Source organism: Amblyomma maculatum, chromosome 4 (assembly GCF_055883805.1).
Source record: "Amblyomma maculatum isolate TAMU_Amacu chromosome 4, ASM5588380v1, whole genome shotgun sequence".
In the NCBI taxonomy this organism is placed as follows: domain Eukaryota; kingdom Metazoa; phylum Arthropoda; class Arachnida; order Ixodida; family Ixodidae; genus Amblyomma; species Amblyomma maculatum.
Genome location: NC_139347.1, coordinates 141,591,777 through 141,608,387, shown reverse-complemented (window position 1 = coordinate 141,608,387; position 16,611 = coordinate 141,591,777). Strand labels below are relative to the sequence as shown.

The window sequence follows — 16,611 nt, the reverse complement described above, 5'->3', positions numbered from 1 at the left end:
AAAATGTTCTAAAATTCGATTTGAAACTTTAACGACTGTTTTTCTTTAGGTTAGAATTTTTTTCTTTGGCTTGCAGGCCGCTACAATATGCTTCTAAGAGATAGCTGACAGCAATTTTCATCGCCTCTATTTAGGATTTTATGTACTTTAAAGCCTCAAAGCTGAATCGGCAATGAGAGACGCATAGTGGAGGGCTCAGATAATTTCAATTAAATGCTGTTCTATAACATGCACTGAAATCCAACATCACACCGGCGCCTTGCGTCTACCCTGCATTAAGTGCACGAACGGCTATGTCATAACCTTTTCAGATTTTGTCTTTCAACCATGCATACCGCGAGAAAGTGGGTTGAAGGCCGGTCAAATGGATGCGCCAGGCTCAACATCCTACCTGTGTTGTGTTTGCATCTACGTCTTTGTCTACGTTGTGGCGCAGTTCGGGGTACTTTGCAGCACCAACTCGCCCCTCAAGCTGTTATTCAACATTACTAGTTCAATTCAATGTTTTGCCTCACGGCTTAAGTCGACCAAAATGGCTGAACACGCTGCAACGTGATAAACGCAGCACAATACGAAGAAAAAGGAACTTCTACCCAAATTACTGTTTTATTGGGTGCAGGCTTTCTTGCAGGTGATATTGGTTGTTGTATCGGTTGTTTTCGGAAAGGCTACACGATAATTATACGCCATATATATTCGAAATGCCAAGTAATCAAATTTAAAGCAACCATAAGAAATGCCACGTATACTTTCAAACGAAACATAGGAGAAACGTAAACGTTCATGAGGGTCGATTAGAGAACCTTTCACAAACATTGTGAAAGGTTCGCACGTGGTTCATTGTGCGGAAGCACTTTCTGCGTGTGAAACGGCTGTTGGATAAAGCCAGCAGTATGCAAGTACTACAACACTGAGCATAGTTTTCAAATGCACGCGTTTCGCATATGTTGTCAAGCTGAAGGCAGGTTCAAACTGGACATCAAGGAAATGAATAAAATGCCCAATAATACGGTGGTTTATGAGCGTAGGGGCGAAGAAAAGCAGCAGCTCAAGGAGAGCATAAGTGGAGATGCGCGTCTTTTCTAGACCCTCCAGCGCTGCAAAGCCAAACTGACATTGTCTCAGCTTGATTCTAGGTATCTTCAGAGTACAGCTTTGCTCGACTTGAACTGCACGCAAGTGAAGCATCATGTTGAAGGGATCTTGAAAAAAGTATTCGTTTGGGACACTTTTCACGAGTGGATGGAAATATCCGTGAGAAGGTTTTCAAGAATTGGAGGCGGCTTCGCCAAAATCATTATTCTACTAATCAGTATACGCAGGCAATAACCGTCCCACTGAAATTTACTGAACTGTCTGAAACGCACGGAAGCGGTAAAGTAGTTTCCTGGACAACACCAGGAACGTACAAGCAGCCTTTGATACTGTTGCGACTACCTAGCGTAGGGAAGCTCTCACTTCTAAAATTGCAGTGAAGCAACTTTCACAAGCTGTGGCCATTGACCGCAGCCGAAGTCGCTGCTGACTCTTGGGCCTTGGCCCACTTCTGCGCTTTAATAAGAGCCTCAGTGACGGGCTAGTCCGGCTTCACGTTGTTCGATGGACACGGCTTCGATCTCTGTATTTAGTGAGGTGGCCTATGTGCACGGCGTATTTACCAAGGCTAAATGAACGATCTGCGCAGGCGGAATCCACCGAAGACGACAGTGTTCATTCTACTACATAATGGTTTACGGTTACAAAGTAATAAGACGATGACGTTGGCTGCACTGCGCGAGATGAAGACGACGATTTTTTAAATGTCAAGTAGACCTTTACAGTGGAAATAAAATTTGCAAATTTGCGGGTATCGGTAAGGTGTTCAGCCCGTCCATCCGAGGCCTGGAGATCCCGGGCGACACTGACTCGTGCCACGGCTCCGGACTACGCGTCTGAGTCGTTGCTGGCCTCTCCTTCATTCCACGTATCAGGGAAGGTATAAGGCATTTGTGCAACGATCCTAAATTACGTAACCTAATGATATTATTTGACCGCGGAAACGACACGTTATGTTAAGTTCTGAATTAAGGAATTGCGAAACGATGTATGGGCTAGGGACTGTACGGTTTGGATGTTCTCCACACAACCTGTTGCTCTCCGGACAGTTTGCTTGCACGAGATGAACAAACAGGCGGCGCACGAGTACGTGGCATCATCACTGGAATGCATGATGTACTAGGTCCAGGAATAATTCAAATCTCGCAAATTAACGCAATTGAGATAATGCTCCTAGAAAACATGAAGCGAAGGGACAGGGGCAAGCGACGGGGTTTTTGAGGGATTCGAGGTTGCACCTCTGGTGATGTCAGTGTTGTAGGAAAGTCAAGAATAATGAGAAAGCCCTGATATCTCTACCATTCAAGCTTCAAGTGATTTTAATAAAAATAAATAAAATAAGAAAGGAAAACATCAGCTGTCGTTTAGCTTGTGGTTAAACCTGCAGTTATGCGAGAGCTCTCTGCATGGCTGCGCTTAGGTTCGGCTTGAAAGTAAAGACATGGCTTTTGCACATAATAGTTTACTCTATGGCTTCAGCTTGATTTATGCTATAGGGGGCACTTCCGAAAACTAAAATGCGATGAGGTGAAAGCCTCTATCGGACGGTGTTTTGAAGACCTCCACTACGGCAACTTTTTCTCTGTTTTCACTCTCACCTTCGAGATGACGCGATAGCGTAAGCTACCAGCCAACATATAAAGCCTCGCTTTAACCGAGCCGTTTGAACGTGCCTGCGTGGCCTAGGGATAACCTGAATGCAAGAGTTTCGGCAGGCTGTGATATGACCCTCCCATATGAAAGGAGAGGCCCGAGTTGACAGCTCCTACCACACGTAATATCAGGAAGCCCTACGTCCAGCTAGGGCTCGGCCATATCAGCTGCCAGCTACCGCCTCCCACAACTTCCTTTTCTTCTAGCGGTTGCTAGGCAACGGCTCAAGGTCAATGCTACCACTGCCAAGGTGCGACCACGACTACAGTGCGATCACAGCGAATAGGCGAAGTTGCTGGCGTAGTGTAGCTCTCGCTACAAAAAGACGGTTCCATTCGATTCTGTATAAACTACCGCTACTGAACAACGTCACATGCAAGGGCGTTTACTCTCTCCCTCGTATCGACGACGCCTTGACTGCCTGAAGGAGCTAAGTTCTTTTCTTCATTAGATGGCACGATCCGTTTATGTGTAAACTACCGCCGTCTGAATAAAATAACCCGCAAGGATGTTTATCCACTACCACGAATTGACGACGCGCTCGATTGTTTGCAAAGAACGGAGTTCTTTTGGTCATTAGATTTACGCTTCCCCTAGTGGCAAGTACCGATGGCTTCCGCTAATCGCCCGAAAGCAGCCTTCACCACCCTCGACGGCTTGTTGACTTCAACATGATGCCGTTCGGGCTGTGCAATGCCCCAGCCACTTTCGAGAGAACGATGGATAACATCATCAGTGGGTTCAAATGGGAAACATGTCTTTGTTATCTTGATGACATCGTCATTTTTTCTAAAGATTTCCCTCCCACCTTCTGCACCTTCAGCGCGTACTCACGTGCCTTACTGAAGCCGGTCTGCAACTCAACTTGAAAAAATGTTACTTTGCCTCTACCAAGCTAACGATACTTGGTTACGCCATCTTCAGAGATAGCGTTCTACCGAACCCTAGCAATCTTCGTACCGTCGCGGACTTCCCCAAGCTGACCACCTTGAAAGACATTCGCTGTTTTATCGGTCTCTGCTCATATTTACACCGTTTTGTCCGCAACTTCGCCTGTATCATCGCCCCTTTAACGTAACTTCTCGCTGGGATACCGACCCTCTAATCTTGATCGCCAGCCTATGATGCTGCTTTCGATAGCTTACGACGCCTACTGGTCTCTCCTCCTATACTCCCGCGCTTTCACCTTGCGTGCCCGACTGAAATACACGCTGACGCAAGCGGCTGCGTCTGGGCGCTGTTCTGGCCCAACGGAAATCTGGATGTTCAGAGTATGCTGTCGCGTATGCTAATCGCACCCTCACCAAAGTGGAATCGAACTACTCCGTCACAGAAAACGAGTGTTTGGCCATCATCTGGGCAATTGCCAAGACAACTGCCAGACCATTATCGACTTGGCTGATAAACTGTACACGTCGACCGCCTCAAGCCCTATTACGATCCGCTCTCCCTTTCAAATCAGATCAATCAATCTTTATTTAGCATTGTTCCGCGGTGTACAAAAGAAATGCCAGGACAAGAACAAAAAAGCTGCTATAAAGAGCTTGACGAGGCTTTGCCCCTTTGTCATTCGGCAGCGCGGATTTTAATGTACACGGTAAACACAGAAATACTTCCATATTTCAACACACATAGACATAGGTTGTACTTCACAACAGTAAAGAAACCATTATTATACAAAATATCGCAAATAAATATTCACATATACGAAATAAACCTCAACAGAAAGCCAAACGAACAGAGCATTGTCAATAATAACAATTACATCAAAATATATACAGTTATTTAAGTAGGTTTCTTAATTCAAGTGTTTCATGTTGCAAAGGAAGATGACTTTACTAGGGGAACACAATTCATATTTCGTGATCATCGTTTGACGTCAAATATTCCCTGCAATTGCTTGTAATCACAATTTTAAAATTTACATTTTTCCTTTACAGGGTATTTAACAAACAAGACACAGGGTATTTCAGCCTAATAAAGCCATATTAGAGCGACAAAATGGCAACTGCCACACTTGTGTTTGAATCATTATATATGGCAGTTGCACTGTTGTTTTGAGATTGCACATCTGAATAAAATAATTATTGTTGTTTTTTAAACTGCGTTTGTATTTTATCAACAAGTTAAAAATAGGTGTTGGACTGAAAGCAAAATCGATTGCCGAAACACGTCCTGTGTGTGAGCATCGAAGGGCAGATTTGAAATATGGCCAACAGCATTTTTCTGTTTTAAATATAATAATCTGTGAATGTTATTTTGTGATGCCCCCATACAAGGTTACAATAATTTATATGCGGGTTTAATATGGCATTGTAGAGAAGAAATTTGAGTTTCTGTGGGAGCACCTGTCGCAGTCTACAAAGCATTCCACAGGCCCTCGCGAACTCGTTCCAGATTAAATGTTTGGAAAAGACAACTCCTAATGTTTTGGTTTCCTTCCAACGTTTTGGTTTGTTTCCTTACCATGAGTCGCCAGGATGGCTCCTTTTTCGCCGCGGAGGCACTGTAATAATTCCGAAAAGCGGCAGCTCATGCGACACGTCGAAGGGCTCGACGAAGTGGAGTCGAAGCCCGGTTGACTCTTGAGAGCTGGTTCGCTCGGTACTGTCGTCGCAACCGCCCTAACGCAACCGCCCTAATATATGTTGATTTTTCACAGACTTTTGACCACATAAACTACAGACTCTTACTTGAGAAGCTTGAACGCTACGGAATAAGAGATCTCCTCCCCCTCCCCCCATATGAAATAAAATCTTATCTAGCGGACAGACACCAGCTTGTTTGTATAAACGGTGTAAATTCCCAAGTATGGAATCAGACTTGCCGCAAGGAAGCATTCTTAGCTCACTTTTTTCAGCATCTACGTTAATCATATTGTCTTTATTCAGGAAAATGTAAAATTCATAATGTATGCCGATGACATAAGTATACTTAATCCATCTGTTTCTCCAACGGACTTAACTAGTAAGGCGAACGAAACAATAGTTCGAAATACAACACATTAAAAGTGAATGCAAAAAAAACAAAAGCTATCATTTTCCGGATTAGAGGTACGCGAGTACCTTCAAATGTTCTCTTATCTTTTAACTCCAATAATATCGAAATCGTAAATAGCTTAAGACCCTGGGAGTTTGTCTCCGAAACACTTCAGTGGGATAATCATATGAATTTTGTTCTCCAAAAATTTGTCGTACAGTGGGACTCATCAATAGGAATCGTTATACCTTCCATCGTCAGTAAAACTGCTACTCTATAAAGCATTTTTCACTTCCTACATTAATTACTGTTATTTAGTGTGGGGCACAACAACTCAGTCGAACCTCAATAAGATACTATTATTACAGAAGAAGGCTCCATGCTATTGAAAATGCATCATGCACAGAACACACTACAGAATGTTTTCAGAAACATAAATTAAAAAGAATTCAACATATTGATACGTGGCATTGCATATATGTAACAATATGTAAAGATATAACTTGCTCCGACAGTTTTATTATGGCAATAAAAAAATAGCCCAGCATTAGCTAACATTTCAACTCTACGCGAAACAGTCTCTTCACGTTCCACAGGACGAACAGAATTCTGGCAAATACCCTGAACTAGAACAAGCTATGAGCTCCATATGCTTCTCCACAGCTTGCCTACACTCCTAAACTGTCTCGAAAACCAAGGCATAAGTGCTCTAACTTAACCCCTACAGAATTCAAATCCTTCCTACACTCCGATATTTTCACTAACCTTCTTGTGCAAGAAATGAGTGTTCCATGCTTTTTCAGTATTAATTTCATTCCTATGTGAAGAAATGCTCCGACATGTTTTAAAAACACTGCTGCTCAATCTTCTTTTTTCTTTTTGTTACAAATGTTTAAGTGTAGTGATTTATGATTGTGTATTAATTTTACTGTTTGTCAATGTTTAGAATAGCTATCATCTAAAAACATTTGTCAATGTCTTCGGGGATCGTACGTGCTTCGGTCCTGCACTGTTGCTTGGAAGTGGGTCAAGGGCCCTTCAAGCTGCTTCCGTGTAGCTTTTTTCCTTGGCCTTCTCCATATATTTCATGGAAAAATAACAATTTAATTGTATTGAATATTCGCCTGACGTTCCCATAAACACCTTACACAGTATAAGAGCTCGAACGCCTGCCAGCGAAAAATGCACAGCTCATCACTACGGGCAGGAGTCCCTTGGTCGAATACTCTGTCCCTGCTGTTAATGAAAAACACCAAAGCGATGAGTGGTCCGCGCACCGGTTGGGAAGCGGATATACGCCCAAAACTCGGCTTTTATTTGTGGCCATTCACTTGGAGAGGGCCCACTGAACTCTCCCTCACAAGTAATTTAGGAAACGCCTCGACAAGGTCAACGGAACTAAAAGATGCTATTCACAACTAAACACGCACATCAGCAGGGTGACAACTGCACAGGATGCTACTGGCACCGAAGTGCCTGTCTTCGGCGCGGTTTAGGGCGTGTTCCCAGGGAAATATTGGCGCAAGCCGTATCACCTTAATTTTTATTTATATCGACAGCGGCCAGGGAAAGTTCGAGGCTGCGCCGTTGCTATCTGAAATTGTCTTCCATAGCGAATGCCTCCTAAGTTCCTGTGAGAGCGCTTCTACATACTATATACCGACAGAGTCGACAGAGTCGCAGCAGCAGCTGTATAGGCATAAACACAGCCCGGTGAAAGCGCGTGGCACCGGCTAAAGGTCAACCAGCGGAGTCGCGGCGCCGGTTGCGGCGGCAGCGGCAGCTCCAACACCCTGCGCCTCTCCTGTGACGTCACGTGGTTTGCGCATGCGCAGCTGTGGCTTTTATTGCGAAAGCAATACTACGCCAGGTCTATCCGCTTGTCGCTATGTGCCGTGTCCGTGTCCATGACCGTGGTTCCCTGGCAGGAGCTGCCAACTTGGTTCTCTCGTTTCACATTAGACGGTTATGTCAGACTCAGCCTGCCAGGACCCTTGCATTCACATTACACTATAGGCCACTAAGGCACGTTCATACGACTTGGTTAAAGTGGGGCTTTATATGTGTCTCTAACGACGGAGCACACGCGAGACTCGGAGCTGACTAGCCCAGTGAAGCCTTTCGCTTTAAAATGTAAACAAACAGTTACGCTCTATATGTTCCCCATCATCAGCAATGACTTTGGTCGGAAATGTCAGTCAGCACGGAACTGCCGGCCCGTTCCGCGACGAGTAGGGCTTGCGCGAATACGCGAGATTTGGGTCTGCAGTTCCGACCATTACCGAGCGTGCATTCAATAGACAGCAGTTACATGTGGCCATCGAATGTAGTTCTGGCACTAGTGGCCCGAGTTTGACGACTTCTTACATCCAAAAGCGCGAGCGCATTGGGCAGCTGACAGCTGTCGCCACCGCTTGTGGGTACCCAGCGCAGGCAGGAGGCGTAGCATCATCGGCGCTTCTTGTAGTTGTAGTTGTAAGCAAATAAAGGTGCAAGTGGTACGAAAAGAAAAGAATTTTTTTTTTTCATTTTGCTAGCTGTGCTTGCATTTTAAGCCGTGCGGACGAGCATCGTAAAAGACATCTAAACAAATACGCTGGATGCGCAGTCTTAATCCGCACATCGGCGCATTACTGTGGGAGTTTAGAGCCCACATGCTAAATACTAAATGATGAATGTTTACACTGAAGCAGTAACAAGTCATTCGCTGAGCAAGCCCCAGAAGTACGCCAGGTTAGGCTCGAGAGCCGGTCACAGTCGCGCGCCCTCGACCGCGTGGGAGGCGAGACGGAGACGCGGCGGCTGAGAGGCTCTTGTTCGGTGCGGGCACTGGAGTGCATTCGAGTCGCGCTGTGCTTTGAGATGGTGGGACTGAAGTGGCGGCTGTGGGTGTGCTGGCTGTGGCCAGAGTATATTAGTTTCGCAAAAAGGCTTTATCGGTCGAAATAATTAAGTTTGACTAACACGCGCATATACAGACGTACCGCTTCATTCAAATGCTTTGTCTGTTCTAATGTCGTAAGGCGCGCTCTCGTGTCAGCTTGTTAGGGTTTTATTCTTTATTTTCGGACCGAAAGAGCGACAGGTAACTCGACAATCAGCCACGCAACGCTAACCCCTCCGCCCTTTCGCGGCACACACGGTGGAATTAGGAAACACTGGATGTGCCCCTTTTTATACGCGGGAGCGCTTGTTACTGAAACACGCTCTCATATTGTATGAATAATATGCTTCCAATTGCATGCTTAATAATACAGAATGAGCCCATCGATTCCGACCTCCTCGACAGTCTACAGACGAAGCCTAAAACAACTCTAGTTCTCCGAGCAAGACTAAGGTAGCATATTGCCACCTGGTGTCACCATGTTCTAGCTGCGCCTGGAAGAAGAGGACACTGAAGTTGACTCTCGTGCTGTGCGCCGAACGTTTGCCTGCTGGTACAGCTTCGTCCCGTCGTTTTAGTCAAGTCTAGCCCTGTTGTCCGTGACATATTTTGGTGTCGGCGCAGGGTATCGATCCCAGTATATGTCCCGAACTCCTCCGCATACCCAGGATTCAGGTCCTGTGCCAATCGACACTCCTGTTCACCGCGCTAGCCGGAGGAACCTAGGCCTACCACCTGAGCACGGGCCGTTGGAATTCACCACCGCAGCCGCCCCTCGACCTGTCATGCAAACTCCGACGTATTACACTCTGCAGAACCCGCGACTGCCTAAGGCTTTCCACGGCTGTCAGACGGAAGACGTCGAAGACTGGCTCTCCCAGTTTGAACGCGTCGCCGCATTTAATCAGTGGGACGACGCCGCAAAGCTCAGGAACGTCTTCTTTAGCCTGGAAGATGGCGCTCGTACTTGGTACGAGAATCGCGAAGGCGCCCTAACATCGTGGCGCGAGTTCTGCCGCTGCATCCTGGACACCTACACCAGCCCGGATCGCCGAGAACGAGCGGAAAGAGCTTTACGCTCTCGCATACAGATGCCGAACGAGACCATAACCATGTACGTGGAGGACATGACTAGGCTGTTCCGACGATCTGACCCGGCCATGCCCGAAGAGAAAAAGGTGCGCCATCTCATGCACGGCGTTAAGGAACAACTGTTCGCTGGGCTCGTGCGCAATCCGCCGAGCACAGTTGCCGAGTTTCTTTCGGAAGCAATCACGATGGAAAGGATGCTCCAGCAGCGGTCTACGACCTACGACAGGCCGGTAATCGCCGCTTCGCTCACGGAGCCGCATTCGGCCTTCGGGGCTAGTCCGGATCTTCTTCGCGACATCATCCGCTCCATTTTACGTGAAGAGCTCCAGAAGCTTTTCGGTGCTCCCCAGCCGACGGTCGCCTCTGTCGCTAGCATTGTACGAGAAGAACTCCAGCAAGTTCTTCGGCCTTCGTTACCATCTGCTAACCCGCCATCCTTTTCCAGCGAGTCCTCTCGACCAACGTATGCGGACATCTTGCGACGTCCCCCAACTGATTCCACACAATTACTGCCACCCGACCAAGGCTCACTGTATTCAGTCCACCCCGAGCCGTACATCGACAACCGCCGACCACCCCAGCGAAAGGCAGACCTGTGGCGTGCCCCAAATCGGCAGCGCCTGTGCTTCCACTGCGGAGAACCTGGTCACTTGTATCGACAATGCCCATATCGTCAACTGGGACTGAAGGGTTTCCCCATCGACATGCGTAGCCCTCCTTTAGGCCAACGACCCCGGGATATTGAGGACTACGTAGCCCAGCAGCGCATGGCGCCAACTTTTAGACGACAGTCACGATCTCCGTCTCCACGCCGATCATCCTCGCAGCCCAGCTCCTCCGGGATGGCGCAGCGACGGTCGCCTAGTCCGAGCCGGGAAAACTAAAGACAGCGACCTCAGGGGGCGAGGCCGCTTCAAATCGACGCGACGAAGACCCCCCGACAACGCGACCTGTGAGCGACCGCGACTTGACGGCCCCGACGACAGTTCGTACACGTGAAGATAGACTCTCGCTCGATATACCCGTGCTCCTCGACGGCTATAAGGTTAGCGCATTGGTAGACCTTTTCGACCGAGAAAGCTGCTGATACTGACACCGCAGACCGCCAAAGCCGTGCCCCTCTTCGAATTTCTGCCGAGAGCGTTTATATTCCGCCACGTTCCAGTGTTTTTGTGACTGTTAAGTGCGATGAACTAGGTGACGGAACGGCCGTCGCTGAGGGCAACCAGTCCCTTTTGCTCACCCACGGCATCACCTCGGCGCGGAGTCTCATCCACCTGCATAACGGCCGATCTGAGCTCCTGGTGACTAACTTCACGAACGAACTCCGCCATCTTTTCCGCGCTACCGCAATCGCATTCGCCGACGCCTTAGCGGATGTTTCTGAATGTTTTACGTTCGGAGAAGTTGAAAATGTGCGTCCATCCCTTGATCGTCTGGATATTAGTACAGATCTCTCGGAAACACAGCAGCACGACCTGCGTTCTCTCCTTCTAAAATACAGTGCTTGTTTCGCGACGTCATCGAAAATTCGGCAAACGCCTCTTGTGAAGCACCGTATAATTACTCCCGACGATGCCCGCCCTATACGCCAGCAGCCGTACCGCATCTCAACGACGGAACGTGAAGCGATTCAGACACAGGTTCAGGAGATGCTTCGTGATGGTGTCATCCAACCCTCCAACAGTCCGTGGTCGTCCCCTGTCGTGCTGGTGAAAAAAAAAGGATGGCACTCTTCGCTTCTGTGTTGATTATCGAAAGTTGAACGACATCACTAAAAAAGACGTCTACCCGCTGCCCCGTATCGACGATTCGCTCGACAAGCTTCGTCGCGCCCAGTACTTCTCCTCCATTGACTTGAAGAGCGGGTACTGGCAGATTGAGGTAGACGAGCGGGACCGCGAAAAAACAGCTTATGTCACCCCAGATGGACTGTATGAGTTTAAAGTGCTGCCATTCGGCCTATGTTCAGCGCCGGCTACTTTTCAGCGCATGATGGACACCGTTCTCGCCGGCCTGAAATGGCAAATCTGTTTAGTTTATCTCGACGACGTTGTCGTGTTCTCTGAAACCTTTGGAGAACACCTCGAACGCCTTCGCGCAGTATTAGGTGCCCTCCGGTCAGCTGACTTGACGCTGAAGCCCGAGAAGTGCCACTTTGGCTACAAAGAGTTGAAGTTTCTCGGTCATCTTGTGAGTGCCGCAGGCGTTAGGCCAGACCCCGACAAAACTGCCGCTGTCGCCAAATTTCCCGTTCCTGCCACGAAGAGGAGTTTAAAACGTTTCCTGGGTTTGTGTGCGTACTACCGCCGCTTCATCGCCGACTTTTCCAAGATAGCCGCACCCCTGACCCGCTTCACGCGGGATGATACACAGTTCGTGTGGGCCGCCGAGCAACAAGAGGCTTTTGCGGAGCTGCGCAGACGACTGCAAACTACCCCTGTTCTTGCGCACTTTGATGAAGACGCTGCCACCGAAGTCCACACCGACGCCAGCAACATCGGCCTTGGCGCTGTACTCGTTCAACACCAAGCTGGCGTGGAAAGGGTCATTGCGTATGCCAGCCGCACGCTCTCCCGCGCTGAAACAAATTATTCCGCTACGGAAAAGGAATGCCTCGCGGTTGTGTGGGCAACTATGAAATTTAGGCCTTACCTCTATGGCCGTGCGTTTAAAGTCGTTACTGACCACCATTCTTTGTGCTGGCTGGCCAATCTCCGTGACCCATCGGGGCGCCTAGCACGATGGAGCCTTCGCCTCCAAGAATTTGATTACTGCATTGTGTACAAATCTGGTCAGAAGCACGAAGATGCTGACGCGCTCTCCCGGGCACCCGTCGGATTTGTCGATAACGTCACGGATGACAGAGGTTTTCTTGGACTAGTGAATGCCTCAGACATAATGACCCGACAGCGAGCTGACCCAGACCTTCTACCTGTCATTGACCACCTGGAGGGTCGCGCTGCTGACGTCCCCCGCCAGTTTGGAAGGCACCTGTCTGCATTCTGTCTTCGGAATGGCGTTTTATTCAAGAAAAGCTCCAGCACTGTTGATCGAGCGCACCTCCTTGTCGTGCCGGCCGACCTTCGCGACGATATCCTTTTTGCTTGCCACGATGAGCCCACCTCCGGCCACTTGGGCTTTGCACGCACACTCGCTCGAGTTCGTCAAGCCTATTATTGGCCTAAACTTTCTGACGCCGTCCATCGCTACGTCAGAGGCTGCCGCGAGTGTCAACGTCGAAAGGTGCCTCCTCTCAAGCCCGCGGGTTTGCTCCAACCTATTATTCCACCTCGGACGCCGTTTGACCAAGTCGGCATCGACCTACTGGGCCCATTTCCGCTGTCATCGATGGGAAACAAATGGATTATAGTTGCGACCGACTATCTCACACGTTATGCGGAAACCAAGGCAGTGCAGCGCGGCACATCAATTGAGATCGCTCAGTTCTTTATGCAGCAAATCGTGTTGCGTCATGGCGCACCGTCCCTAGTCGTAACCGATCGAGGCACCGCGTTTACGGCACAGCTCATGCACGACGTGCTCGAGCTTAGTCATACCAGCCACCGAAAAACTACTGCATATCACCCGCAGACGAATGGCCTCACGGAGAGACTCAACAAAACCATCGCCGACATGATCGCAATGTACATTGACTCGCAGCACAAAAACTGGGATGAAATTCTCCCCTACATCACTTCTGCCTACAACACGGCCACCCAAGAGACGACGCGTTTTACACCATTTCGCCTAGTCTACGGACGTGACGTTCAGACGATGTTGGATGCCATGCTTCCGAGCTGCCCAGATGATCATCCACTCATGCCAGACGCCGAGCAGTTTGCTCAGCGCGCTGAGGAAGCACGTCAACTTGCCCGCATTCACATTCAACAGCAGCAGGGCACGGATGCACGCCGCTACAACCTCCGTCATCGGCACGTCGCATACCATCCTGGAGAGAAAGTTTGGGTGTGGACCCCGGTGCGTCGGCCCGGCTTGTGTGATAAACTGATTTCCCGTTACTTCGGACCTTACGAAGTTCTGCGCCGAGTCACGGAAGTGACTTACGAAGTTCTTCCAGTGGGTACTGTGCAGCCCTCGCGTCGGCAACCACGCTCCGAGGTCGTGCATGTTGTCCGCATGAAGCCCTATTTCACGCGGTAGTGCGCTATGCGTTTGTTTCGTTGTCGCGTAGGACATCTTACCCCTCCTCCGTTATCTATGCTGTCCATGTGCTGATCTTTCTTTCCGCTTACATTGGCCATCGCTCACGCTCCGTCCCTTATTTCTTTTTTTTTTTAAGAGGGGGAGTAATGCCACCTGGTGTCACCATGTTCTAGCTGCGCCTGGAAGAAGAGGACACTGAAGTTGACTCTCGTGCTGTGCGCCGAACGTTTGCCTGCTGGTACAGCTTCGTCCCGTCGTTTTAGTCAAGTCTAGCCCTGTTGTCCGTGACAATATTATAGTGAAGGCTTCTCGGAGAAAAAAAAAAAGAGAATACGGAAATATAAATCTTTTTGCTGAAGAAAAAAACCTGACCGACAACCGTCCTTGCGTGCACGCAGTAGTGCAGCCGACATCGCGAATAGCAGACGATATGGGAATAATATTTTGTTGTATCGTCAGTGGCCAATATGTGTCAGACCATGGAAGTTGCTTTCGAAATAACAAAGAAGTTCATTTTAAAAATATCTACAGCAACAAATCAGCTCCAATTTCGCGGAATTATAACTTCACATGTGTGAAATAAAATTCACTAATCCGTTTAAACTAAAATACTAGCTGCCATGACCATTTTAAAAGCCTTAATTATGTGATGGCCAGATCTTTGTGTGATTTCATTATTCCGTCTGTCTAACAAAATGACCTTATAAGTTATTCCAACAATCAAGCTGTACTCTGAATAGTTATGCGATGACTTTCTTGACAATGATGACCATAAATAGCAATAACGATGTCAACGTTAATGCTAATCAGTCCAATTAAACCTGTGTAGCAATGGCCTTACCTTATATCAGCACACATATTTTAACAACAGTGTATCAAGCGGCTAGGAAACACGGCAGGTAACTGTTCCCAAAGATTTCCCGGAGGTCTTCTCATTTTCTCGGATTTACGAGTTGGAAATATCTTAACCAGTTGCAATGATTCTCGGCAGTCGGCCATCGGATGGGGATGGCTACAGGTGTCCAGAAAAGGTGGCCATGAACGAAAATCAAAACACATGTTACTCTGCTCATCCAGAACACAAGGTGTGCCAACAATGCAACCTCGTGCTGAAATCGTTACGGTGCTTAGATATGACCGTATTTCCTGACGCATCTCTCTTCCGCGCAAACTTCGTAAAAAGCTGCTATGATTGCTAAAGTTGTGCCAGAAAGTGCTATAATAAGCACATAAAATGATATAAAATGTCACTTACGCGGTGTCTGAGTATTGCATGAAGAACTGTGGTCCAGAACACACGTTACGAAGAGAGCAATGACTACCACAGGAGTGAAGATGTTGCTCCACGAAGACTGCATGGTCATTCACGAAGACTTCCGGTCAACCTGAAAATTTGCATTTTGGAAACTATTTTTGTTTTTCTCCGAACGTGATACCTTAGTAGCATAGTCAGCAAGATTAAATACCACCTAGAACCTTTGTAATCTTTATTTCCTTCCTTCCAACAGCTGCTGATATGCTGGCTTATCATTGTGACTGGCGTGCACGGAACGATTTTGTGTTATTTGTTCGTTGCCGCGAAACACACCTTTATCGTTTTCTGTTTATCTTGAGATGCGCCGATATCAGTCTGAAATTATTGCAGGAAAGTTCGTGAGCTCCCCGCCCCCTCCTTCACGGACGAACTGAAGAGGATGTGGAATAAAGGCTTGACCTCTCCGTCTACGTGGCGAGATTCAACGCGTGGAATGACGCTGCAAAGTTGAGACAAGCATACTTTGCACCTCAAAGACCTGCTTCAGTCTGGCTTGAAAATCATGAGACTTCTCCGGACGATTGAGGCATATTTCAAGCAGAGCTTCTAACGGCCTTTGCAAGTGTCTTCCGAAGCGAAAAAGCGGAAATGCTTCCCCAAACCAAGATAGAGCTGCCAATTGGGTACGACCTGAGTTATGCTGAAGCAACGAAGCTCCTATTTCGCCGCGAAGAGCCTGAAATGACTGAAGAAATAAAAGTGAATATTTGTTGCGAGTCGTCAAAGAATTCCTTTTTCCTGGCTTCGCAAGAAACCCGCCCAAAACCGTGGCCAAATTTGCAAGAGGAGCGTTCGCCATAGAACTTAATCTAGACGCCTAGACTCGACAGTACAGCCACCTGTCACAAGTCAACACAGCTCCCCTGGACATGGTGAACACCACCAATGATTTAAGCAAAGCTTATCTGTGAAGTCGTTCGCGAAGAACTGCGCCGACTGCTGCCACCTCCGAAACAGTGCCAGGTTTCGACGCTCACGTATGCCATGCGTGAAAAAGTGCGGCAAGCATTGTGCGTTCATCTAGAGAGGGCATCCCACGCCTTCTTACGAGAAACCACAGTAATGAACTATACAACTGCTTAAATCCGACCTGCTTTCGACGAGGCCCTCCAAGCACCTCTCGACGCGAACAGGCTGCTCCTAAACGCCCGAGCTCGGCTCCCGACCGCCAAGCCTACGAACAACCATCCAGCCCCAGGAGGTTCGACGCCTGGAGGACAGCGAACCACCGCCCGCTTCACTGTGGCGAGGCCCGGCACACTCTACGCCACTGCCCGAACAGACTGATCTGACTTCGCGGTTCCGCACTGGATGCTCCATGACCCGACTCAGGTGAACGAGTAGAAGAAATCAGCGACTTCCAGCGAACGCATTCTGAATAGCACGACTACTGTAACGCTGGGCATCAATTTTTACGGCTGAATGC

The 16,611-nt window shown here is 48.3% G+C and overlaps 1 protein-coding gene across 1 annotated transcript in view; it reads right to left on the bottom strand.

Annotated features, from left to right (window-relative positions):
• The window catches only part of LOC146193205 (uncharacterized), a 65,197-nt gene extending 49,899 nt beyond the window's left edge, over window positions 1–15,298 (bottom strand). Inside the window, exon 1 of the mRNA XM_084600499.1 lies at window positions 15,126–15,298. Coding sequence (XP_084456625.1) covers window positions 15,126–15,234 — 109 coding nt within the window. The 5' untranslated portion in view covers window positions 15,235–15,298. The remainder of the gene's footprint in view (window positions 1–15,125) is intronic.
• Window positions 15,299–16,611: the final 1,313 nt, after the last annotated feature.